The 26033-nt window shown below is 41.7% G+C and overlaps 4 protein-coding genes across 13 annotated transcripts in view; 1 reads left to right on the forward strand and 3 right to left on the reverse strand.

Moving 5' to 3' along the window:
* Positions 1-197: 197 nt before the first annotated feature.
* Positions 198-3475, forward strand: uba5 (ubiquitin-like modifier activating enzyme 5). The gene is made up of 12 exons (XM_083995966.1): positions 198-479; positions 627-672; positions 887-976; positions 1085-1194; positions 1290-1376; positions 1473-1557; positions 1660-1764; positions 1905-2032; positions 2116-2251; positions 2401-2476; positions 2606-2712; positions 2952-3475. The coding sequence occupies exons 1-12, from the start codon at positions 328-330 to the stop codon at positions 3027-3029; spliced, it is 1200 nt and encodes a 399-aa protein (XP_083852092.1). The 5' UTR covers positions 198-327; the 3' UTR covers positions 3030-3475.
* Positions 3476-3554: 79 nt separating this feature from the next.
* Positions 3555-14214, reverse strand: nphp3 (nephronophthisis 3). Its single transcript, XM_083995967.1, has 28 exons — positions 14205-14214; positions 13419-13783; positions 13221-13346; positions 12983-13133; positions 12258-12410; positions 12040-12173; positions 11621-11781; positions 11332-11488; positions 10869-10943; positions 10606-10776; positions 10394-10497; positions 10146-10260; positions 9083-9226; positions 8895-8992; positions 8689-8791; positions 8467-8549; positions 8043-8172; positions 7652-7816; positions 7448-7542; positions 7212-7334; positions 6927-7116; positions 6230-6471; positions 5930-6005; positions 5717-5844; positions 5311-5551; positions 5107-5232; positions 4899-5014; positions 3555-4784 (listed from the first exon to the last, which is right to left on the reverse strand). Exons 2-28 carry the CDS (start codon positions 13740-13742, stop codon positions 4616-4618), a joined length of 3900 nt encoding a protein of 1299 aa, XP_083852093.1. The 5' UTR covers positions 13743-13783; positions 14205-14214; the 3' UTR covers positions 3555-4615.
* A 1050-nt stretch (positions 14215-15264) lies between these two features.
* On the reverse strand, positions 15265-17051 carry LOC311003286 (uracil nucleotide/cysteinyl leukotriene receptor). The gene is made up of 2 exons (XM_083995000.1): positions 16994-17051; positions 15265-16239 (listed from the first exon to the last, which is right to left on the reverse strand). The coding sequence occupies exon 2, from the start codon at positions 16215-16217 to the stop codon at positions 15288-15290; it is 930 nt and encodes a 309-aa protein (XP_083851126.1). The 5' UTR covers positions 16218-16239; positions 16994-17051; the 3' UTR covers positions 15265-15287.
* Positions 17052-17248: 197 nt separating this feature from the next.
* kiaa1217 (KIAA1217 ortholog) overlaps positions 17249-26033 on the reverse strand; it is a 113143-nt gene continuing 104358 nt past the window's right edge. For 4 of the 10 annotated variants that reach the window (XM_083995483.1, XM_083995490.1, XM_083995489.1 and 1 more), the window contains 9 exons: positions 25386-25866; positions 24969-25167; positions 24594-24880; positions 24338-24493; positions 23902-24024; positions 22456-22536; positions 20689-22326; positions 20026-20157; positions 17249-18932 (listed from right to left, as the gene is read on the reverse strand). In XM_083995483.1, coding sequence (XP_083851609.1) covers positions 18381-18932; positions 20026-20157; positions 20689-22326; positions 22456-22536; positions 23902-24024; positions 24338-24493; positions 24594-24880; positions 24969-25167; positions 25386-25866 — 3649 coding nt within the window. In that variant the 3' untranslated portion in view covers positions 17249-18380. The remainder of the gene's footprint in view (positions 18933-20025; positions 20158-20688; positions 22327-22455; positions 22537-23901; positions 24025-24337; positions 24494-24593; positions 24881-24968; positions 25168-25385; positions 25867-26033) is intronic. The other 6 variants (XM_083995486.1, XM_083995492.1, XM_083995485.1 and 3 more) reach the window with 6 other exon arrangements.

Raw genomic sequence — 26033 nt, forward strand, 5'->3', positions numbered from 1 at the left:
AAACATCGTTTTATAGATGTTTTCCAGTAATAGTTAAAAAAAATAAAATAAAATAGTTTATAAATAACAATTCTACATTAAGACCCTATAATTGAAAGGTTGTTAAAATAATCTAAAAAATGATGTAGGACCACTTGGACGTATATGTACTGGTTTCGGCACGGACCTTTTTAAGGTGACACACATCCTGACAGCTGATTTGAGTTGTGAAGACGTGTACTTTCCGTTCCGATTTAAACGTCTCCGTTGCTCGTTTTCGTTTACATTTTTGTCAACATACTGCTTTGACATTGCTGAGCGGTTTTTTTTTTTTTTTTAGCTTTCCTAATGGCGACAGTGGAGGAGCTGAAGCTGCGGGTCAGAGAGCTGGAGAATGAACTGATAAAGTGTAAGCAGAAGCAATGTGCCATGGAGGATGCACTTCATAGACCAAAAATTGACAAAATGAGCGCTGAGGTTGTGGACTCCAACCCATACAGGTGAGATTTTACATTTTTATTCCAGCCTTAGGGCATATTTTGTCTAGACTGGCCATAGCGCCGGGAGGGCTACGCCTCATGACTCACACATCCCATATGGTGGTTTTCATTGACAACAAGCTAATCTCAGCTGTGTTTTCATTACAGTCGTCTGATGGCTCTAAAGAGAATGGGCATCGTGGATGATTATGAGGTATGATATTTGAAGATGGCTCGTTTGTTGTGCCTTTTGATACAGGAATGATAATAGAAAATATTCTAATGCGGAAGTACAGTAACGGTAACTGGGGACTGATATTGTTTTTAAGCATAATGCTAACTCCCACTATGTTCCCAACAATCACTGCTCTTGTACATAATCAGGTAACTTAGGATAAATACTAATCTTCAAATTTTAATTTTTATAGAAAATCCGAACATACACAGTAGCCGTGGTTGGTGTTGGAGGAGTTGGCAGTGTGACAGCTGAAATGCTCACTAGATGTGGCATTGGTAAGGTAATACAAACGTTTTATTACCTAATCCATGTTACTTTTTGTTTCCACTAACTCTTATCTAATGTTCATCAGCTTGTGAACTTACAATTACATCCTCTGCCATCACAGCTGCTCCTCTTTGACTATGATAAAGTAGAGCTGGCCAATATGAACCGACTGTTCTTCCAGCCTCACCAGGCGGGCCTCAGTAAAGTGGAAGCTGCAGAACACACACTCAGGTATATTGCTGTAGGTGCAGTAAACCCAGTTTCCCCCAAAGCAGAGACATGTCATTTCTTATAGCTTACATGATGTCACTCAATTTTCCCAACAGAAATATCAATCCAGATGTGTCGTTTGAGACCCACAACTACAATATTACCACCATGGACAATTTTACACACTTGATGGAACGCATCAGGTGGGCATTACCTCGCTCCAAGTTCTAGTTTTCCTCCTCTGTCTCCACAGCAGAGCAGGACTAACATGGATAACATGCTATTCTGTGTCTTCTCAGTCATGGAGGGCTGGAAGAAGGGACGCCAGTGGATTTAGTCCTGAGCTGTGTGGACAACTTTGAGGCCAGAATGGCAATTAATACAGTAAGTGCATTATGGTCATTAAAAGAGTTACAGTACATTCAATGATTATGCTTTGTTTGTTTCTCTTGCACATTGAAAAAAAGTGTTATCCGTTTACCTCAGGCGTGTAATGAACTGGGTCAGATCTGGATGGAGTCTGGTGTCAGTGAGAACGCTGTATCAGGACACATCCAGCTCATCATTCCTGGAGAGACGGCCTGCTTTGCTGTATGTCCACATGACGCACAACACCTTCTTCTTTTTTCAATTCTTAACAATACATTATTGTCATACACATTGATAATACTTGCGCAATGAAGCTGCAACAAAGTTGTAATACAATTTTAAATGATGAAATCCTCTGTTAGTGTGCTCCTCCCCTGGTGGTGGCAGCTAACATCGATGAGAAGACCCTAAAGAGGGAGGGTGTGTGTGCTGCCAGCTTACCAACAACCATGGGTGTGGTCGCAGGCATCCTGGTCCAAAATGTCCTCAAGTAAGAAAATGTCACTTATAACCAACTGAGAAATTTAACAGCAATGAATTGAAAGTGTAAAGTTAATATGTTTGTTCTTATAGGTATCTGTTAAAGTTTGGTACGGTCAGTTATTATCTCGGCTACAACGCCATGCAGGACTTCTTTCCCACCATGACCATGAGAGCCAACCCCCAGTGTAATGACCGCTACTGCAGGAGACAACAGGAGGAGTACAAGGTGTGTGTGTGCGTATGTGTGCTTGAGGTTTCCTCTTTCAAGTTATATCAGATTGAGACTTAACTAAAGCCCAATTTGTTGTAATACATATTAAGAGGTGATGAAAGCAGGACTAAATGGTGACCACCTGTGTGACTTTTTCTCTTTAGAAGAAGGAAGCAGAGCGACCCAAGGTGGAAGTTGTAGTTGTAGAGGAGGAGGTTGTTCATGAAGACAATGATTGGGGTGAGTGAAAAAACAATGAATCCAGCTAATACTATTAGCTCTGGAACATACAGTATGTTTGCTGAGATTTTCAGTGTCAAACATGTTTTATCGAATCAACTGTGTATTAAAGCTAATTTTGCTGTGCAGGTATTGAACTAGTATCAGAGGTGACTGATGCTGAGTTACAGGCTGCATCCGGCACTGTGCCTGACCTCCCAGAAGGCATCACTGTGGCTTACACCATTCCAGCCAAGGTCAGTAATGCTAAAGACAACAGGGCATTACAAGATTACTGGTTGTAAATGTTTAACATGATAAAATTAAAATATGCAACTTATTTCTAACCTTTTTTCTCTTAAGTAACATCCACTGTTTCAGACTGCCAGATATACCTCTAGTGTCCAGTTTTATTTTATATTATACTGATGATTTTTTATTGATTTGTGATTGTTAAAATATGTCTGTTTTCTTTCTTCTTTTTTTTTAAACTTAGGAACCAGCAAGTGGAGATACAGTGGAGGAGACTGAGCAGAGCCTAGAAGACTTAATGGCTCAGATGAAAAAGTTATAGGCATCGATTTAACGACATTTCTGCTTCAGACAAACATGCCTTTTCTCACATGTATTTTCCATTGCTTTCTTTGATCATAAACAACCCAATGATGGCTGCGTGAGGACAAAAAAAGTCAAAGCCAAATAGTGAGAACCAAGAATTAATTTCTTCTAACAGCTGAAAAAAGGGGATTGCATGAAAAGCGCTGCTGCTGCTGCTGGCATTACTGTAGAGAACACACACAGAAAAAGCAAAACCGGTCCAGTGTCATTTGGTGATGCACTTTGAATGAGTGTGTAGCCTGGAGGAGTCTTATAGATAAAATGTCTCTAAACCCAGAATAATATCACTGTAAGTTAATTAACACGTCACTGTTTATTTTCTTACAGTTTTGATTAGTGAATGTCTGTGCTCTGTCATTCACTCATCCTCAAGAAAACATCAGCTACAACTGTACTAATGAATAATGTCATCAACAACTTTGTCTCAATAAAGTATTTATTAGATGGAATATAATCTATCAAATGATTGGATGGAATTTTGTTGTTCTGTGCAGCTTTTACAGATTTAAATTACATTACATGAATGCATAATGATAATACAAAACGTAAGACGTACTTTATGTGTTACACATAAGAATGAGATTGTTAGTTTTGGCACATGGTGTTGTTTTTGGCTTTATGCACATTCACTCAGACGATAAATGGTTAATTTTACCATACCTTCACATGGACAGTTATATGGCACCATCATGTTTTTGTTCAATTCCCTTCAAATACTTTTTGTACATGAATAAATATATGTACATTTCCTTTTTTTTTGCATAATCAAACCAGGAAATCAGACCTGGTCTAGGCTTATTCTGATCTTAGGATCTGTATTTTCCCTTTTTAGAATACATGTTGAATACTGGTAGGAAAATATTATATGTTACGTAAACATAAAAAATGAGTACCTTCATTTGATTTCAGAGGCAGTAGGCCTCAGATATTAAGAATGTCTGGAATGCAGACTTGGAAACAAAAGTGCATGAGGTTCGAGAGTGCTTCTCATTAGTATTTTCTGAATAATAAAAGTTAGTGTTAATTTCTCTGAAACCATGAATATTTTGTAAAAAATGAAAAAAATAAAAACTTTAAAGAGTGCATAGAGAAGTATCCACTGTAGAGTGGAAAACACCTAAAGTGTCTCATCACATCAATGATGTTACAGATTACAGGATGCTAAACCTGGCTGGAGTGATTGTAAAGCAAACGAGCAGAATAGAAAAGAAAATCCTCTGTGGGGCATGTAAACTGATGTAAATCTTCGTAAAAATTAGTGTAAACCTGAGCTCCCGGTCCTTAAAAGGACTGATTTAACACAAGTTCAATGCTTCTTACACATGATTATGTTAGAAATGTTAATAAATACTTTTGGTAAATTACACAGGTTTCACAGACTAATATGGCAGACTTTGTAATCCTGCTGGCAGGTACAGTATAAAGGAACAAACTCCAAATGACAGTGTGATGACCAGGACAGTTCCCTTTATGATGAAACCCTGGGTTTTCGTTTTGATGCTAGTTATAGCTGTTTGTTGTGGGATTAGCGGCTGAACACAGTCACCTTGGAGCATGTGGGAGGGGAGCAGGTCCCCTCAGACTAAATGTGTCCCCACTGGAGGAATGACGGGACGGGGCATTTCCGCACACCAGTGAAGGCTCTGCCTCTTTAATCTCCATTGCACGCTTATAAAGCTCCGCTGCCTTCTCAAAGTCACCTTCTTCGTAGCTGTTTATCAATCAGAAGAACACAAGAGAAAAAGATTAAAGGTACTTAATGTAAGAAAAATTATTTCTTTCACCTCATGGAAAGCAAATATCTACATAATTTAAACCACCGTACCTAAGCACAGCCAGGTTCTTCAGGGTCTCTCCGACTCGTGGATGCGAGCGCCCCAAACTGTCTTCATACACTTTCAGTGCTCGTTCATACAGAGGCAAGGCATCACTATGCTTCTTCTGCAACAGACAAATTAATTGACTTAGCTTTGCTCTATACAGCCTAAAAAACAGCTACATGTGGACATTAAACTTATGATGAACAGTCTCACCAGTTGGCAGTATATTACAGCCAGGTTGACCAGAGCTGTGGCCACACTGGGATGTTTGGGCCCAAAACTTTTTTCCCTGATTTCCAGAGACAGCTCATAGAGCGGTACGGCCTTCTCCAGCTTCCCCTGTGCAGAACACATATCTTTGCAAAATCATTCAACAAACAACTGAAGTTTTAGTTTTAACAGGCACACATGTCTCACCCTGCGTTTGTACAGCATGGCCAGATGTTTGAGTGTATAGGCCAGCGAGGGGTGGTCTGGGGACAAGGCTTTCTTGCGGATGTCCAGCGCCCTCTCGTACATGTCCTCGGCTGTCTCATACTCCCTCCTCTCAGTGTGCAGCGCGGCCAGGTTGTTGAGGGACTGAGCACAGTCTGGGTGATCTGGACCGAGGGCACGCTGACGCATTTCCAGAGAGCGGGTCAAGAAAATCTTTGCTGCGCTGGTGAGAGCAAAGAACCAGATATTAAAAGTTAAAACATGTTTGTTTATCAGCAAACAGGTGGAATGTGAATTGGCACGGGAACTGCATAGTTCATATCAATGATTAACTGTGTTAAATGTCTCTGTATGTATGTGTGTGCCAGCTGCAAGATGTGTGTCTTACTCCAGGTTGTTTTGGAGGTAGTACAGGACACCTAGTTCATTAAGTGTCTTGGCAGAGTCTGCGGAGTCTTTACCCAGGGTCAGCTCCTCCAGCTGTAAGGCTCTACGCCTCAACAAAGTGAAGCCATACTGAAAGGAAGGGAGGACAAAAGGAACATATGATTTATTAAGTGATAACGACTTAACATGTGTGTATCTGAAAAAACATGCTCACCATATGACCTTTCTGGCGAGCAGTTTTCTGACGTATCTTCACCGACCTCTTCCTCAGTTTCTCTGCTTGTTCATACCTGATTGTAAAAGAACCAGGTGTGAGCCAATAAACGTGTCAAACATGATGCTTGACTTGTCTTTCAGTGTTGAAGTTATTGCTCGACTTTTATTGAGGCCTTAAGATAATCCACATTTGTGGCTTGCTTCTTTGTAAACACATTTTTTTAACTGGAAAAACACAAAACTTTAAACACATGTGTGACAACATCAAGTGTATCACCAACAAGAAAGCCTTATTTACTTGTTCTGTTTCTGATAGAGCATGGCGAGTGACTCTAATTCTCGTGCCACGCTGGCGTGCTCTGCACCGTAGGCGTTCTCGCTTATCTCCAGGGCCTGCTTATACAGCTGCTCAGCATTGCCGTACTTCTTCCACTGCACGTAAACCCCGGCCAGCTGGTGCAGGGAGCGAGCTACACTGGGATGGTCAGGGTCCAGAGCTGTCTCCCTGATCTCAAGGGACCTTTGTAAAGGGGCTACGGCCTGGAGAAACAGACAGAACCAGATACATATGGAATCTTGAGCATGTGCACTCTCAAAGAAGGGAGTAACAACACACCACATATGTGAACAAATTAAAACAAAGAACATGTTGCAATACAGGACATTGCAGAAATCTGTGCTGTAAATGTTAAAGGGATAGTTCAACATTTTGGCAAATTGGCCAATTGCCATAATCCCTATAGTCATAGCAGTAGGTTTGTTACCTTTATTTGTTGGTGCAAGCTATTTTTAGAACGGCGGAGCAGAGCCGTGAGCTGCTCAGAGCTACGCTACGGAGGCTCATGGGATTTCTTGGTTTCCCTCATCAAACTCATCAAATACACAATCCAACAACTCCAAAACGCTCTCATGGATAAGTTGTGACCTGCACATTCACCACGCTATGAGATAATAACGTTACGGTAAAATAAAAAAAATAAAATCATATACTCTACCTGACTTGGAAGGCCCAGGTCCTTGAGGAAACGTCCCAAAGTCTCATAGAGGTTTGCCAGCTTGGTCATGCTGTCTTCACTCTCACAATTCTTCTCATAGTGTTTCAGGGAGTCGAAGTACTCACTGGCCATTGAGCTTTTGTCTTTGCCCACATACTGCCAGTAGGCCAAAAGCTCAGAGAAATGGCCCCTGGAGTGGAAATCGAAAAAACAACATGCACCAGTAAGACAAAAACCAAAAAGATAAGGCAGGCTATGTAGTAAGTTTGTCTAAATGTTTCGTACCTCTTGTAAAGGTTTTGTGAGACAAACAGGTTCAAGAGGCTGAGCTGCAGTTTAGTCCTGTCCTCTTGCTGTTGGAGCAGCCAGGGAAGCTCATCTGCAACACGCCATGTCACACAGTCCTGGCTACACACACACAAAGACACACACCCACCCACACATAATGACATGAGTTGTTCCGTGCTGTCATAAGAATGTGAGATTTGTTGTGTGAGGGGTGAACAGCCACTCTGAAGCACCTGAGTTGTTGGCTGAAGTAGTGGATGAGTTTCTCTCTATAAGTAGCAGAGCTGCTTCCACCGCTGAGGAACTCCAACCTCACAGCTTCCCAGGCCTGAGAGATAGTCACAAAGAGACAATTATATCTCATAAATATCACAATAATTGTATTCATTTTCTCTACATATTACTCTAAAGTTTTAGTGGTCGGAATGAATAATTACCTGCAGGTGTTGGAACCTGATGAGCCCACAACGGAGGGTTACAATGCAGAGTCTGTTCAGGCGGTACAGCATAGAGGACAGGACAGGTAACTCTAACTCTGGGAAAAGGTCTAGTACCTCTGATTCACTCACTCCATTATGGCTGGCACAAACAAGGCACAGTAACTGTAGAGAGACAAAAAAGACAAGCACATATTACTAAGATACGATTAATAAAAAAAATAAATAAATAAAATAAAAAGGAAAAACTAATGTGAGGTCAGTTAAAACCAGACCTGATATTTCTAAGTAGAATAAGAAATAAAAGAAATGGTTAAACATTTTAAAGGTAGTGTTGCAGCCTATGCTCATCATTTTACTGTTATTGTTATTTTGTCCAGAGATAGCTCACCTCTCTCATAATGTTTTGTTCTCTGTCAGTGTTGAGGGAGTTCAACATCATCTTGAGCGCCAGGCGATACAGTGACATGGTGTCCTGACACTGCAGACTCTGCTCCATGTTCTTCTCCCAGCATGATTTACTGCAACAAAACATGTAAAGTTAAAGTTAAATCAATATTTCCACATAAAAAAATAATACTCACGATACACAAAAAGAAAAGATTATAAACATTGCTGCCCTAAAAAGGGAAATAGAAGCAGCAGGCTGATGTATAAACAAGCAGGTCATTAAAAAAAATTGAGCAATCTTAAGATATCCAGAAAGAGAAGGTTTTATGTCTGGTAGTTCAGTTTGTGATATGACCACATTGCAAGGGAGGAGAAGAGAAATTGTCCGTGATGATTAATACATTAGAAAACCAATGTTGGCTAACCTGGTGATCATCCTGGCCAGTAGTGTGACGTACAATGCATTGCAGGTCGATGCAGAGCGACAGTGCCTTTCCAGCTTCTTCTCCTGGTAAAAAGACACAATCAAGTGTTGCTTGAATTCTCAAGACAGAAAACATCTGTCACTGTGTCCACAACCTCAAAGCCGGCAAAAACCTGAAATCTCTTCAGTGTTTAAAAAGGAAATGTGTAGGGTGATTACTGACCTGGTCCTTAGTAAGTTTGAGATCCATGCTCTGGCACTCTGCATTGACAGCACTCCTGACCTCTCTAGGACTCAGTGGGTCCAAGTGGAGTGTGGGCCACAACCTGAAATCACAGTGTGTGTTATAAATGGCAATACTCAAGATGTACAATCTATCATTGAACAGAAAATAATTAAACAGGAGCCAGTGTTAAAAATATAAACAACCTCCAAGCTTGAGGACACGTCTCAACATTGACAGACACCACCACTCGAACATTGACAGGTAGAGGGTCGATGAGCCACTTCATGTGTCTTTCTGCTTGCTAGAAAAGAAGAGAAACAACAGAGTTAGATGCCACATTGTGGAAAATTGATTTGACTGTCGAATCTTGGTAAAAGACGTGGGCCCGTACCTGTATTTGGTCAATGGAGTCAATGATGATGATGATGTTTCCTTGATGGCGTGCTGAGAGCCTTTCCAGCCAGCGGGGAAACTCCTCCAAGATCTTACTGGGCTCCATGGACAAGCCAGAAATAGACCAAAAGTGCTGCAGCAGCTATGTAACAACATAGAAACAGAGAACAGAAGATAGTCAACAGATTTTTTAGAAGACCTCAAACCGTGGCAAAGATGAACTCAAATCAGACAAGCACATGTTGGAGGGGATGTGGTGAGGACAGATATTTTGGCAATGTTGGAAATCAATTTATTTTTACCACTGTGAACAAAGTATTAGAAGTTGAACTGGTGAGTGACTCTCTGATAGCTATTCTTGGGATGAAAGCAGATGAAATTCTTAGCAGGAAAAGGATGTATATCTTATAAATACTATTAATAGCAGCAAAAAAACAATTACACTAAGATGGCTTAAACAGGATCCCGCCACCCATGCTAAATGGGTAACAATTCTAAGAAATATTTACACAATGTTGAAATTACACAGATAATTGTTTATGGAAAGATTGTTCCCATTAATGGAGGTTGTGGGGGGACAATTAGATTGATAACGGACAGACATTTCTTTTAAGATAGGAGCTGGATCACAAGTGATACTTGTGGTGCTTGATACAGATATGTATGTGCTGATATGTTGAATTGATTAAGTGTATTTACGCAAGGGAAACTACTAATCCATGATTAGTTTTATTTGATTGTATTTTGTTTGTTTGTTTAGTGTTTCTTCATTTTCTTTCTTTCTTTGTTTTCTCAAGTATTTTCATTATTTTAAATTGTTTTGATTTAGACACACACATATATAAACATACAGGATATATATATAATATGCTGCTGACTTCTGATTGGTTACTAAGATCACTTGTAAAATGAATTGTCCTTGTGGGTATTGAAATACTACTGATGTAAAAAAGGATCTGAGGATAAATAGTATAGAATAAGTTTTTTTTTTTTAAACAGACAATGGATCCCACATTTATTGATAAGACAGGATGAAATTCTGGAGGAGAGAGATTCCTTACTTTGACTGTGAGGCGTTTGATTATGAGAACGGGCTCTGAGCTCGTGGAAAGTGGGCGACCAACAAAATGATAAAGGAACAAGGTGTTTGGGGACTGCTTCTGCTGCAACTCAATCCTGCAGAAAAAATAAAAAATAAAAATAGCCAAGCTGTATCATTAAAGCACAATGCAAATTTTAAAAGACATCCAGGTGTTTGAATGAAAAATAATTCTCCATATTAGTCAAAACTGAATCAATCTGTCCTCACCATTTGGAGAGAAGCAGAGACTTTCCTGAACCTGGACCACCGGAAACCAGCAGAGGAGGGGTGGGAGGAGGAGCAGCTATCATGTCATTCAAACGATCTATATACTGAGTGAGGAAGGAAAAGAGATACAACGTAAACTCAGAGAAGTTAATTAAGAAATGATGAGACTGAAAGACGTGACTGAGGATGTGGAAAGATGATATCTGCCCTACCTTCTGGAAGCCTAACTGCGAGGTGGTGCTGCTGCAGGCCTGCTGATACGACTCAATCTGTTCTTGTTCATCATGCAAGTCCCACAACACATCGCCAGAGTCTTCCTCACGACCCTCATCTATCCCAGAGTCTTTAGAGTCAACATCTGCTGCTTCAAGACCAAGCAACTCCTGAAGGCACACAGTAGAAATGTATAAGGTTGTGAGAATAAGAAAAAAAAGATAGAAGATGAAGAGGTTGAGTAATGGATCATTTTCTGTACCTGTTTGATGACCTTCTCTAGCTGAGCAAATATTAGGTCAGCTCCATTTTCTGCAGAACCACTATGATCCACCACCTGTTCAAAATACATCAGCACAAGGCATCTAGCAACCAGTACAATACAGACTGTCAGCTTTGAAGGCACCAAGCCCACAGCCTTGGACCACAGTTTATTGAGTGGTTGTGCTGTGAAAATGCTGTGTTGCAGAAAACAATTTAAGAAATTATTCTGGATACGTATAGGCTATTTATATATATATATAAAAAAACATACATATACTTATCACTTTAGACATCATACTCTTTGCAGAATGCACATTTACATCATTTAGCAAGGCAGTTGTTATGATGAACACATGAAGTGTAAGCTTTTATCTAACTTTGGATACTTTGTGAAATATTGCCATAATATCACCACTGTAATCTTGTTAAGTAATTAATTAATATATATAACACTCATTTACCCTGATTTTGGCAGCCTTGTCTGCCGCATTGACCCTTTCCAACAGTTGCCTGGTGGATCCAGTCAAATTGTGACCTTCTTCTGTCCTGAGGTAGAGCACCAGGGGATGGCCATCTGGATTCTTCACAAAAGCTTCCTCAGAATCCTCCACCACAGAGCTGCATGTGTGCATTTTACATTAATAACAAAACAAAAATGTACATTTATGCATCAATAAACAACTGAATCAATGTACAGTTCCAATTAGACAAGGATATCTTGGTTAGGGTAACAGTGAGACTTCCTTATACCTAGTGACAGTAGATTTGAGAAGAAGCACACACACAGAGCTCCTTTCTATCTCCTGCTTGCGCTCCACAACATATGAGGCAGCACTTTCCTCTGGGAAGCAGATGTTCAGGTAGAAATGGCCCAGACCCTCACACATCTTCCGCAACACAGGAGAGTGTTTCTGAAATCAAAATATTGAGATCAAATTTCTCCAGATTTAACAGTAGGTCCTGACATGAGTCGCATTTCAAATCAGATTAATTTACTTTTTATATTCCAGTCTGTCATTTAGACTAGTCTAAAATTAACCAAAGGTTGATTAAAGGTAATCTAAGACTAAATAGAGGTGATTATATAAACTTATTTGCCATAATGCTACTGTACTGTATGAGCACAGAATATTTGCACCCCGTTGTACTGCAGTTTCAGTCAGACTAACCTTAATAAAGACATCCAGCTCAGCTTTAGTCTCCTGGGTAAAGATTAGGTAGCAGCGCACAGTGTTACTCCATAAGGCTTGGGGCACATGAGGGGACACCTGAAGCAGACTGGCTACTGCAGCATCCCAGTCATCTGACAAAAACAGACACGTATGTGAATGTGCACCAGTAAAACACATGAACAGACAAGTGCACATCTGCCTACAAGATTACTTACCTCTGCTCACATTTGCGAAGGGTCCCTCCACATCTATCAAACTGTGGGCAAACTCTGGTCCCCGGAAGGTCTGTTGCAACTGCATCATGCTGCCCATAGAGGGCTCACTTCCCAGCACACCACCAGTCCAATACTCGCACTGTGTCCCTGCAGCTACAATGGAGTAAATTAAACAAAGTCTTTAATATTTTGCCTATGCAAAGTGGCTGCAACTAACGATTATTGTCATTAGCGATTAATCTGTGATTATTTAAACGATTAATTGATTAGTTGTTTGGTCAATAAAAAATGTTGAAAAATGTCAATCAGTGTTTCTCAAACCACAAGATAACATCCTCAAATGTCTTGTTTTGTCGACAAACCAAATAGATATTCAGTTTATTGTCATAAAAGAATAAAGAAACCAGAAATATTCACATTTAAGAAGCTGAAATCAGAGAATTTAGACTCTCTTAAAAACTCAAACTGATTATCCAATTATCAAAATAGGTGACGATTAATTTAATAATTGATTATTGTTTGATTGATTGATTAATTGTTGCAGCTCTAATGCTAAGACCCTCAATATGTGGTATGGTTATAGATAATTAGTAATACTAATGAGATAAAAGACAACAAAACATGCAGACATAGGCACTCATCTCATCTGTGCTTGAAAAATAATGGATATACTAAACAGACTGATTAATATAAACGACCCAACACTGTCAATTTCTGGATCTTACCAGTGACCGTAGTCTGGTTGTCATCCGAGTCAGAATCATTTGGATCATAGACTTGGATGCCCTGAGCTTGCAACTGTTGAAGTTTGGCCTCCAAGTCTCTTTTAGCCCTCAGGAGATCCTGAATCTCCTTCTCCTTTGTCTCACGAAAAATCTGATGATAATTTTGACACTTGAGGTCAGGGTTGCAATCATGATTACTGGAAACAATGCTGTACAGTCGTATGTTGTGTGATTTTACCTTAAACTGCCGTTTTACTTTGTCCCTGTCATGTTCAAAAGTGGCAGCCCTCTCCATGGCTTGGTACTTTGCCTCAAGAGCACTTTCTTTTTCTCTAAGGATCTTCTGGTAGGTCTTCTGCAGAGCCTGTTGCAACATCAAGAATAAGTAACACCACAAAACAAACAAGAGACCTAATTCATATGAAGATGGTTTTACCTGTAGCTCAGCTCTCAGCCTCTTGTTCTCTTCATCCAGTTTGGCTTCCTTCTTTTGCATGGATGATATCTCGTTATTCTTGCTGACGCGGAAGATTTCATACTCTTTACGGAGTCTTTCATATTCGGCAGCATACTCTAAATCCACAGAGCCTGTGGATTTGAAACTGGCCCCAATCACCCGGGGTCCTCTGCGAAAGGAACTGCGCAGGAGTCGGGCTTTGGGTTTGACCTCCACCGGGATCTCGCAGGCTTCCCCGCCGTCACCCCCATATCCATCCTCGATCACCTCTCCTGGGCTGACCAGGGAGGATGCGGTGCCCATGGTGGCAGCTTAAACTTTTCAGATGTCCATTATATCCGATCCTGTGTGTGAGGACAGGCTGGTGAGGGATGCGCATAGACTAACTGTTGTCAAGCTTTCACCAACCTAGTCTGTAAAACTGATAGTTGCAGCTCAAAAACTAACTTGACTCCTACAAAAGCAACACCACACACCAGCGTTGGGAGCGTTTGCAGTTGCTGGGCAATTATCTCTAGTTGACCAACAACGACATTATGTACACAGCTGTAAGTTATCTGGCTAGCTAATGTTAGCGTAACGGTACAGAAATAACTGTTCAACCCGCTCGAACAAACATTTGCCGCTGTAAAGACTAAAGGAATAAAAGGAGTGAAAACAGCGTTAACTTCTGTGCATGTGGTATTTTCGACACTATGTTGACTAAAACCCCAAGTCGTGATAAAAACACATGAAGCTATATTGAAAAAAACAGACTACACTCACCGTCCGCTCCCTTCTCAGCTTCTTCCTGGCTGCCTTGGTAACAAGTCGAAAATACGGGTGCTTGCTCAGGTCAAACAGGACAAAAGTCAATACTGGGTAAAGGCCAGTGGATCCTCGATTTTTTTCTGCATATTTGATTGCACGATTTACACAGAATAATTGACATTTAGTGTTAAGCTTTTAAATGCAAACAAAACTGGTCTTTTTTTATCTTAATATTTTGGCTATATCATACTAGTCCTATTTTATTATTTTACAATAGGCTACCTCCATGTTCCAACATGCTGCATTTACATTTACAAAAGTGTCAAAACATTTGAGTGCTTTTGAGAGGTTACGTTTTGAAGAAGTATTGCTACAGTTATGCAATATGTTGTTGTGTTGTGGATTATTTTTGGTTTAGTTCTGTTTTGTTTTTGTTTTTTGACCAGGTGTGAGTTATAGCCTATATTTACTTTGGTCAGATAGAAAAGGAAAACAGAACATGTAAGAGGAAGTTTGCCCTAATTCAAGACTGTATATTCAAAAAATAGCTTGCTCAATGAGAACTAGTATGTTAGAGTTACTGAGGAGGGGTCTATAATTAGGCGACAGGGGCTTTCACATCCTCATTGGTTTAATGATGTAAAAGCATGAAAGACAGAAAACGATAACTGTTTCTCTGAGAACATCTGAAATACAAGGAAGCAGAGGTTCTGATGTAACAGCCATGAAAAGTCATAGACTCAAAAAAAAAGGCTGTTTGGCCCTTATTGGTGGTAGGTTCAAAGGTGTGCTGTAGACAACCAGGGGAGTGTCTTTGACCTACAAAGTTTCTCCAAGCAAGCACCAACCACAATCAGAATATAAAATGTAAGACACTGCCTGGCAGAAAGATGGAATAATTCAAATTTTACAAGTGTAGTATCTTTCATCACTTTGTAACCCTAATCTGCATTACAGAAACCATATCACTGTGTGAACCCACTGTTTGATACTTTCATGTTTGAACACCTCACTAAAAAATGATACAAAAAGAGGACAGCTTTTTAGGACAATCTTTATTGTGTAGCCTACATGATGATACATTGTTACATTTGTTTCTCATAGGTCATCTCCCCTTTCTTTGCAGAACAGCTGGAGCAATTTGTTCCTGTAGGCTTGGTTCAGGAAGAAATACATGACAGGGTCCAGTACACCACTGACACAGGTTAGTGCAGATGTGATCCGGTTTGCTCTTCCCAGCAACTCACGGCTTGTTGCAGTCATATTGCCATGACTGTGAAAAGTTATATAGATCACCCGGCACACATGGTACGGAACAAATGCGACGAGGAAGTTCAGCACAATAAGGATTATCATCTTTATGGCCTTGTCTTTCACCGGTCGTTCTACATGTTGCTTTACTGTCCTCAGTTTCAGTAAAATCAGTATGTAGCAGACCATTATGGTGGTGAGGGGAATAGCAAATGCAACAATAGTGGAAACTAAAGCAGTGGGTGATGTCTTTTCTAAATACAGCTTGTTGCAAATGCCAGTTGAGTTGTTGGTCGCATTCTTTCGAGAAAAAAGAGTAGGACTCATAGACAGAATCACTGTTCCCCAAAGAATGCCAACAGCAACATTTGCGTATTTGGCCTTCCTAACTGACTGTGATTTTAAAGGCATAACCACAGCCAGAAATCTGTCCAGGCTGATCAAACCCATCAAATAAAGGCTACAGTACATGTTCAGATAAAAGAGGAAGCCTGATAGTTGACAGATGACATGTCCAAGGGGCCAGTGGCAGTCAGAGAGGTGGTAAACTATACGCATTGGTAGAATGAGGATGTAAGAAATGTCTGCAATGGAAAGGTGCCTCAGGAAGACCTTTGATGGAGACGTGCTGTCCTTTTGAAAGAAGGCCCACAGCGCCAAACCATTCCCGGGAATAGCGACGATGAATATCAGGATGTAAAATACAGAAAAGGCTATGTTCTCATGGTGGGAGCCGGTGCCATAGAAGCCCCATCTCTCCTCCTCAGAGATATTCATGGTTGATGTGTTGCAGATCAGCCTGGTGCAGCACATGACAAACACAAACAACCTGTTATGACAACAGACAGGGATGACAGCCTGCAGTCAAATGATATTTGGGTGATCCACCTAGTCATACACTTATCTCCCTTATCTTATCATAAGGAAACCAAGAGTGCCAAGTATGCGTGACAAACAGATGTTGTGAGAATAAATTAGCCCACAATCAACACCATGTGCAGATGAGTTAAGCAGAAAAAGGAAGTGTCCTTCCAGGATGTCGCCAGACTCACTGTTCAATAAACTATAGAAATATCTCTCATTAAAAAAATTCTATCAGTTTCAGCAGTTATTCAGGAAGGAAAAAAATCTCATATGACATCACATTACCTATTAAATACATGTAAAATACTATAACACGTTTTTGATTTATGGGGATACCTTAGTGTTTGAATGGGATGTTTACAAAAAGATTTGTCACAACAAACAATAAGTAGCTGTAGCAAAACCCACCATCATGTCATGTATTGACACTATACCCAAACAGCACATCATTTCAATCTTTAAAATCTTCAAAGAGAGTTGACTTTCAAAAAATGGCTTGCCCTGTACAATACATTAGCGTTTTACGTAACAATAATGTATACATTCCTAAACATGATTTGTAGTTCAAGAACCATTAATTTTGTACTTTAACTCATGTAATCCAATACAAGATTGAAAGAGCAGATTGTGAGTGCAAAGTTTTGCTCTTAACACTACAGTACGTCAAATATAATTACTTGTATCCTTACCTGTAATCGTAGAGGAACAGAATGCAGAATTGCTCTTTATCAGTATCAGTGTGGTGGGGACAGGATTTAAGTGGAAGTGAGAACTGCACTTTGTAGGCTAGTAGTAGGAGTGGCGTCTATCAACTTTTGTACGCACATGCACACACACACAAACACAAAAAAACAAAAAATAGACTGATAATGTGACACAGGAAACCAGAGATAGGAAATTAAAACATTGAAGCTCAATGCCTTACAAGCATGCAAGTCTTTATTTTTGCTACTCCAACACAGTTTTATTTTTACCACATTGCTCCTCTATAGTATGATTTAAAGCTTTACAAAAAGGAGGAGAAAACCAAATATTTACAAAATCTATCTGTGCAAACACAATTCTTCTTGTACACCACTCTCCTAAAGTTTTTGAAAGGCATGCATACAAATAAACTTTGGTATGTTAACAAAACTACTCATTTTCTTAGTAGAAGCGTCTACTTTATGTACACATGGTAGAACTGATTCATTACTTTGTTTTTAGTACAGTTTACATTTAGACAACAATATATGTTAACTTAAAAAAAAAAACACAACCTGCAGTGAAGACACTGTGGTCAAAACCTCAGCCATTACACCAAGAGAGTGCATGTAAATTCCCACACTCCATGTAACTGGCTCAGGCTTGAAGTGAGTCATTGTAAAACACCTTTGGCAAAGAGGCACACTAAAATGAAAACTTGTATTATTCATGATACTAGTTTTACATCTCTGTAAAAGAAATTGGCAGTTCATGTGGGAGAGAAATGAGAAAATACTCTTGGAAAACAGAAGTTCAGAATGATTTCAACTTTAAAATGTCTGTATACATTATGTATACATTCATAAAAGGCATTTACAAGACTGCTGAATGTCTGGCAACACAAGAAATATAGAAGATTAAATATACTATGGTTATTCAATCTCTGGTTTGAAAAATAAAACACAATTTTTACATGGTACTTTGTGATTGTACATCAACTCTATATTCCCTATTCATAGCTACAGCAAGAAAAATAGATTTTCAACACCACGAAAGCCTTCCACTTCAACTACAAAGTGGTAACACTAAATAGTTTTTAGTTCCATTGTAAAATCTTTTAAGAGAGCATCTGTTACACCTTCAAGACAGAATCAAAATCCAAGTAAGCATGATCCAAATTTTTAAAATGCAACTCAATAAGAGATAAAAGCATTGATGTGAGAATGCCAGTGTCAAATAAAACATGAATTGGGCGAGTGCATCACATAATACTTTTACAAAAACTCTCAAATAGAGAGAAAGAAAAAAAAAAACAACAAACCAAAACTATATAAAAGAAAACATGACCAAGTCTACCTGCTGGGTAGTAAAGCCAGAGGGGCGACTGTGGGGCTAAGTAGAGTCCTTAGCTGCTGTGGCTGTTGGGATGCAGGATTTGCCGCTGCTGCCGTTGTGGGACCTGTAGCTGGTGAAGCTGGGGGTGTGTATGGTGCGGATGCTCTTTCCACCTGGGCCCAAAGGTGTGGGCGACAGAGGGGAGGGGGAGGAGGAGGAGGATGAGGAGGAGGAGGAGAATGAAGAGGAGGAGTGCACTCGACCATTCTGAGTCTGCGAGGAGAACGAGAGAGCTTTACCTGTGTGCTGTGAGGGTGTGGGGAGTTTGAGGGATCCGTTAGACAAAGAGGGGATGTGGGAGGAGGAGGGTAGGGAACCGGAACGAGGAGAATGAGAGGACAGCATGGAGGACTTTGTCAAAGAGGAAGAGGAGGAGGAGGAGGAGGAGGAGGAGGAGGAAGGGTTAATGGGATTAGTAGCATCTGAGTTTTGTGCAGACTGGGAGCTGCCTTTAGTAGAGCTAGGATAAAAAGCAGGGATTTTAGAGATGGGAATAGTAGGGGAAGTAGTTTTATGATCCCCTCCCACTCTTTTAGCACTTCCGTTAGCCTGCAAACAGAGATGCCAAAACAGATACTGGTTGTCAAAATAGAAATTTGGTCAAATAATACATATAAAAGCAAGACGGTGTTAAATAAAAACTACAAGTTATACACAGAGAAACACACTATGACTACACAAACATTAATATTACTATGACACAACTAAAAGACTCCAAAAAACAACATTTACAGAAGCTGTTTCCTCTATGTTACATGGAAAGGTGAGAGACACTGAACTGAGAGACATGTTACCAAGAGACAGAGCACTGCAAAGGTGAGAAACTGTGCATTAGCAGACAGGAAATGCATCTCTACAGACTGCGTGTGTGTTAGAGAGGAGTTGTTATGTTGTATGAAGGGGCTCTGTGGGAGAGTTCAGATGGCAAGGCTGCGTAGGAGGGCTGGAGAGAATCAGATAATAGGGTTAGGAGTTTGAAGGGTGAGAGTGGACAGGGGAAAACGGAAAACGCGGGGCAGTGTTCCAGTGAAACTGACGCTGCAAGATGGTGAGTTGTGCCGATGTCTTGAGGGTAAGGAAATATATCACCGTGAGGTTAAGAAGCTATGCAGTAATGTTGGGTTTGAGCAGAGGTGCATTGTGAGAAAGGAGGAGCATAGCCAATAAAGTCAGTTAGGGTTTGTATTTTAACATAGCCACAAGCATCCTGGGGGATTCACAACACTGTTAAGGAACTCAGCTGTGATGGCAATTGGAGATGTGATGACAACTCAGATGATGAGAGGATAGGATTCCACTTTTCTTTGCCACTTTTCCTTTTTTTTTTTTTTTTTGTCAAGTCACCAACACAGTGAAGACCATGAGCAGTGTGGACATGCAGAAGCATACAGTACAGTGATGTTATGGGGTAACAGTCAAAAGTCAAACATGCCATCTTGTCAGAGCAGACTCGAGAGAAACATTAACAGATCCATAGTTGCAACCAAGGCGACTTTTTTTTTTCTTAATTTTTTCTTTCAGAACACTTGAAATCTCACAGCTTTGGTAGTCTTTTTTCCCCCCTTATGATACATGCCTCATGTTTTCGATCCCTATATACTTGTTTCCTCTAGTCTCTGGTAAGGCCCTACAGTAAAACTACCTGTCGGAACTGCCTCTGAGCGTCCTGCAGTTTTTGCTGTTTTCCTGCTTTGTCAGTAGTACCCGGCGACTGCCTGGACTTCGCAGACAAAGGGACGGGCATCCGACTAGTGGGGGAAGCGACACTGGTGTTCTGCAAGGGGATCCAAACGAAAAACAAAACAAGAAATAAAACAAAAGAAAGGAAAAAAAACACACACACCATATAGGAAGTATGAAAAATCAAGGCACTAACAGGTGAAAACAACCTGTTCAATCAACACCTCAACGATCAACACCAGTGAAAGATCATGCACCCCGTGAGACCATAAACCTTCAAGTCAATACACATAGTACATGCAGTCAAGAATAAGAAAGATATCAGGGTTTAATCATCATGTGAGTGTCTTTGATGATGAGATTGCCACTTGCTGAAAACCTCAGAGTTTTAGCAATGAACTGAAGGAGAAAGATGGTAGCCAGGAACCCAACAAAATGCCACCCCCAATCATGTCACCATGATTTCACAGAGGGAGAAAGCTATGGGGGACATTTCCGACATTTCCCAGCACCTGTGGAGCGGATTAATGATTTTTGTAATTTCAGTGGTTAGGGTTGGAGTGAAGGTAGGTTGGAAAAAAGAAGGACCCAAAGCCTCCCGGAGCAACAAAAGCTAAAGAGAGACCTGTTGTACGGTGTTGGGGGCACTGGGGACAGTGGTTGTGGAGGTGGTGGTAGTAGGGACGACTACGGGACGAGGAAGGAGCTGTGGTTTAGTCTTCTTCTGAAGGGAGCTTTTGGTGGGTACCTTAGTGCCTGACCCTCTGGAGGTAGGGAGAGAGGAAGACCTCTTCAGCCCCACTCCTTCTGGGCTTTTCCCATTCCCTGCTTTTGCTTTTGCCTCCTCCGCTGGGACTGGCTCCTCGGGGGAGCACGGTCCCATCTCACTAATAGTGGTCTCCAGCTGCTTGATGGTCTGCTCTAGGCTGTCCAGCGTCTTGTACGTGTTCTTCCGGATCTCATCTGTCCTGCAGAGGGAATCCGAGTTCTGCCTCTTTAGCGAGCTTGTCGCCTTGGGGCTGTCCGCTGAGGATTTTGTACGCGTGATCTCGAATCTCTTCGCTTCTTTGTGCTGCCTGATGGTACCGTCAGATTCCTCCTCGTCTTCGTACACGACGACCTGTAGAGTCTTCTTGCCTGACTTGGATCCCGTGCGAATCGCCTGGGTCAGTGCCGCTAGCTGTTTCTTAGGGAACTTAAACTTGAACTTCTTCTTACTGTCCTGCTTGGAATCGCCATTGGACTCCAAGTTCGTTCCACTGTCCGTTAGCTCAGATGCTGAGGATGAAGACGAGGATGATAAACTGGCATGGTCAGCATTGGCCTGGGGAGATTTGACCTTTTTGCCATCAACTGTCACTTCCGCTTTTATCTGTCCACCGCTCCTCTCTGTATCGGACTCCTCGCTCTCCTCATCAATGCGCTCTTCCGCAAGCATCCGCTCCAGTTCCTCCTCACATTCAAATATGGTGGACAGGCGTTTGTAAGCTGAACGGATGTCCATGGGCTCATCAAAAATGATGATGACCGGCTTCTTGTTGCCATTATCCTGTCGCTGAGTGGGATTCCCTGTGGTGTTCCCTCGGTTTGCGGCACCACCAACAGTAACTGTCTGCACGCTTCCCTTCTTGGCATTGACCAATTCCTGGTACTCACCACACGACAGGGGTTGAACCTTGGTGTTTGTGATCATAAAGGCTATGTTGTCTGGGGGTGGAGGTGCCTCTTCCCCTGGTAGATCAGGACTAAGACCGGACCCCCCATCCTCGTCTTCACGGTTAGATTTTGGTGGATTACTGTCCTCAATAGGAGCGTTTTTAATTGGAGCAACAGAACTTTTAGGCACCTCGTTTACTGTGCTGATTGTTGTAGTTTCCGGAGACTCTGGTATTATATTCTTATTGGAAGGAACTTGCTCCCGGGTGGTTTTGCTTTTCTTTTCCGTGTTAATTTTGTTAAGCATTTTTCCCTTCTCCATTTCTGTCCTGGTCTTCAAGGATTCGGCGCGTTTAACTTGCTTCTTTGGCAGTTTAAATCCATTCAGTCCCACAGGCTTAGGTGATATAGGTGGGGGAGATTTGGGAGGTGGAGACTGTGGCGGCTGCTGTTCCTGTTCCTGTTCCTGGCTTGGAGAATTGTCGTTAACATTGACATTTGACACCTGTGTTGGAGGCTGTGCGGGCTCTTGGTGTTCGGGGGTTTCCTCCGTTCCTGACGGGGATGGATGGTCTTTGGGAATCTGTCCAGTCACATAGTATATTACCTGTAATTGTGAAATGAAATAAGATTATTAGAGTCATTGTGAAAAAAAAAAACACAACAAACTTTCAGACTCTTGAATATAAACTAAATATACATGAGCATAGTGTCAGTAATTAAAGGGCATACATACCCCTTGGCTCTGTCGCACAGTTGTATTCCCATTTTCATCTGTGTCTGGATCTTTATCCACTCGACTGGGCTCTGAGCTCTGCTAGGACAGTGCGTGAGGGAATAATATTACTGTGCAACAGGTGTTTCAGGTTGCGTTGGATTAACTGTGAATTCACATGTACATGTTTGCGGTAGCATCTATGATTGGGCAATTACCTTGTGCACGACAATATTAAAATATTTAAATTATCTCACAGCTTGTGAGATCACTTTTAGATGATGTTCTGATATAAATACTATATATCAATGTACATGCAGAGCACTGATTTAACTTTTGAAAAGCTAATACTATAAGCTTTTTTTTTTTAGGTCATCCATAGCTAAACCCTGCCTGTTCAGTCTTTAGTTTTTGCACATGCCAAAGCTGATTTTGTTTTTTCCTAGAAACTGTCTCTCTGATCTCTAGAGTGTTTCCTTTTTAACTTGAATATACCCAAATTTCTGTCTTGCCTGGCCTGTTTACACCACTAATATGCAAATCATTTCTCTGCACCACTTTCATCTCAGTGAAACAACGTGGGCTACAATCAGAACAAAAATACTGAGAGTGCCATCTTGAATGTTTTATCATTCACAGCAGCTACTGGCCTATCACCACACTGATTTGTTCTCTGAGAGAGCTGATACAAATACATGTTTTTTTTATTTTTTTTAAAGCTTGGCTGTGGAATTAGTTGCACTTGAACATAACTCTTTGTCACATAAAAAAAAAAAATCAGATTCCGTAATGTTAATAAATTAAAGGGTTGTGTTGGTTACATAGGTGTAAAGCTGGGAAAGCAAATTGAGGTAAAGATGTGCAAAGACAAAGAGAAACAGAGAAGTGATTCCCCAGAAAAGTATAAGTCAGGGAGAGGAGCATGCAAAGTGGCCAGACTGACCTCTAGTGAACCAAGTCTGCAAAAACAGGTTGTGTCCACAAAGTGAATTTTTAACTATGTTGTTTCTCTCAATTGTCAATCTTTTAGGAAATATCCGTTCTGTCGATTTTGTATGAAAACATGTCATTAAAGAAAGACACAAGACGATTTAATTGCCTGTAGAATACAGTGCCGAGATCTTTATTGATTCGGAGAAAAGGACAAATGATAATTAAATCAGTCGCAAAACACATCATTGTCTGGACCAGACACACAAAAGACACAGCTTCTTTTTAAGAGGCTTCATTTTATGCAGACTTAATCCTGGAAATTCAAGCTGTGATATCCGGCAGAATCAAAAGAGGGAAGGAAAGTGAAGCAGCGAGGAAAGGAGCTTTTTTCGGAGACAGCTGTTACAGGTTTCTCTCGAGCCAAAGCAAGGGTGCAAGAGTTGTAGAGGGGTTAAGATACAGCCATCGATTGTATCAGACAGTTGGCAGAGGCAGGCAGTTAGGTGGGCAGCTGCGCGGCGACGTATATTTTACCTTTTTCTCTTTGAGGGGCAACAAGGCCCCTGGTCTTAGTTCTCTGATTTGAGGTTCAATTCGAGTGGTGGGCTCTACCAAATTTTTCACCTCTACATCCTTAACTGTGCACTTCTGGAAAACCTGAAGAGTGGAAAAAAGTGAGGAAGGGGAGTGGGGGCGAGGATTTTGGGGGGAAGGGAGGAGTTTGAGAGTCTTCACCACGGCCACAACCATAATCCCCCCACCCAAAACCTGACAGGACAGGATTAGATTCAAATGGTAGCTGACCATCTTTTGCCACCACTGAGGAAGTCAGCAACCATGGAATGAAATGACAGGCAACCCACTCCCACAATGCAGAAAAATCAAGGACATCCGAACAGACCCATTGATTGTTTGTGCGTGTTTTGAGGGAGTGTTTGTGGAAGTGCTCGAGTGTAGAGGTGTGTCTAACCTGAAGCTCTGCCATGATCTTGTCCCCTTCATCCTCCTCTTCTCTGGTAGCAGGAGGGGAAACGGGGGGAGGGGTAGCAGGCTTTGGCTTGGTCTCTGGTGGAACCTTGGTGGACTTCGGCTGCAGAGCCGGAGGAGGAACCTCCTCTTCACCCTCCTGTAAGAAGTGATGCGACGGAAATTATTTAGTCAGTTCGATCAGAAGACTTTCTCACATCTGCATCACGACCACATTTCACACACATGACCTGACCGACCTGAGTGGAGACGGACTCCTTCCTGGTGTAGACCACCTCACCGGAGCGCGTGGTTGTCATGCCTGAGCTCGAGGTGGGGAAGGTCTTCCTCGGCGGAGGTGGTGGTGGGGACTTGCTGGACTTTTCCGACCCTTGCCTGGTAAGACCGTCGGTGTGTGCTGACTTGGTGGCAGTCTTGGAGTGTCTCTCCAGAGCAGGCTTGGCTGGTTTCTCCGGCAAAGGCTTTGGAAGCTTCTCAGGCCCCTTTTTGGCCAGTTTGTCAGAGCCAGGCTCAGACTGCGGCTCTTCTGTCACACAGATCAGTTACGTTTTATAAGAACAATAAACTTAAGTGCATTTATATGGAAAAAAGGTTTAATGTATATGTATTTGTACCTGAGAAGACCTCCACTTCATTGTGGATTTCTGCTTGTTCTCCACTGGCAGCAGGTGGCAGTGCCGAGTTCTCCTCTACCTCTAGACAGGGAATACCCTTCATCATGTTGGCCTGGGCTTCTTGGAGGATCTTCTCAAACTCTTTTCCGTCATAGTGACCCATGTTCTGCCTTTTCTCCTCCCACTCCTTCTCTGCTGCCTACAGGTTCCAGAGAAGAACAAAGTAAGATAGAAACACCCACATATGTGTTCTGCTTCTAAAGAAGAAGAGTGAGCAGCAAACAACAGCAACAAAAAAAGTATAAAACAAAACAATTTAGGATAAGTGAGTTGAGTAGTTTGACATATCACAACAGCTTTACAATGTCAGAAGAAATAAATCAAGACCCATGACCCTGGCCAGGTGTCTCCACATACCTCTATGGACATTGCTCTGCTTTTGCTCTTGTCCTGACTGCTCTGCAGCTCCTCTATGACAAGATCTTGTTTGCCATTATTCACAGGGTTCCCATGTGCCTTCTTGTGACGGGCGGGACTTGGTGGATCCGAGGAGGAACCCTTGGGAGATTCTCGGCCTTGACCCTTGCTCGCGTTGGGACAGGGGACCTGAGCGGGGTTGGGGGTGAGCGGCGGACTGGGCTGAGCAGTCAAGGCTGCAGACTGCTGGGACTGCTGCATGTGGACCGGGGAGCTCTGGACATGATGAATGACCACTGGGGAGGAAGGCATCACCCCTGATTTGACGGTGGAGTTCTGGAGCTCCGGAGGGGCTGCGGTGGAGGTAGGCTGAACTGATATTGGGGGAGCTTCAGTCTCTAATGCAGCTGCTGCAGGGCTGTTATCCACTGGGATATTAGCAGAGGGATCAGCCCCCCTCTGGGAACCCTCAGTGGCATGTCTGCAGAGAGGAGGCAAACACTACGGGTTACAAACAGCACAGAAAACACTGGTTTTTAGACATGGTTTCCCAAATGTGGTGGAGCCAGAGAGTGAGGGAGAAAAGTGGAGCGAGTGTGGTATCTGTGACATATTAAAATGGAAATGAGGTACTGCAGTGTCCACCAA

Source organism: Trachurus trachurus (assembly GCF_905171665.1).
Source record: "Trachurus trachurus genome assembly, chromosome: 20".
Taxonomy (NCBI): Eukaryota; Metazoa; Chordata; class Actinopteri; order Carangiformes; family Carangidae; genus Trachurus; species Trachurus trachurus.

Bases quoted from the DNA above. Each gene is read 5' to 3' on its own strand.
- uba5 (XM_083995966.1), top strand. From the start codon at position 328: ATGGCGACAGTGGAGGAGCTGAAGCTGCGGGTCAGAGAGCTGGAGAAT. The intron at 2,033-2,115 runs GTAAGAAAATGT...TTGTTCTTATAG, and splicing joins CTGGTCCAAAATGTCCTCAA to GTATCTGTTAAAGTTTGGTA. The intron at 2,713-2,951 runs GTCAGTAATGCT...TTTTAAACTTAG, and splicing joins CTTACACCATTCCAGCCAAG to GAACCAGCAAGTGGAGATAC.
- nphp3 (XM_083995967.1), bottom strand. From the start codon at position 13,742: ATGGGCACCGCATCCTCCCTGGTCAGCCCAGGAGAGGTGATCGAGGAT. The intron at 13,134-13,220 runs GTAAAATCACAC...AATTATCATCAG, and splicing joins AAGTAAAACGGCAGTTTAAG to ATTTTTCGTGAGACAAAGGA. The intron at 10,777-10,868 runs GTACAGAAAATG...GTGTGCCTTCAG, and splicing joins TAGAGAAGGTCATCAAACAG to GAGTTGCTTGGTCTTGAAGC.
- LOC311003286 (XM_083995000.1), bottom strand. From the start codon at position 16,217: ATGAATATCTCTGAGGAGGAGAGATGGGGCTTCTATGGCACCGGCTCC.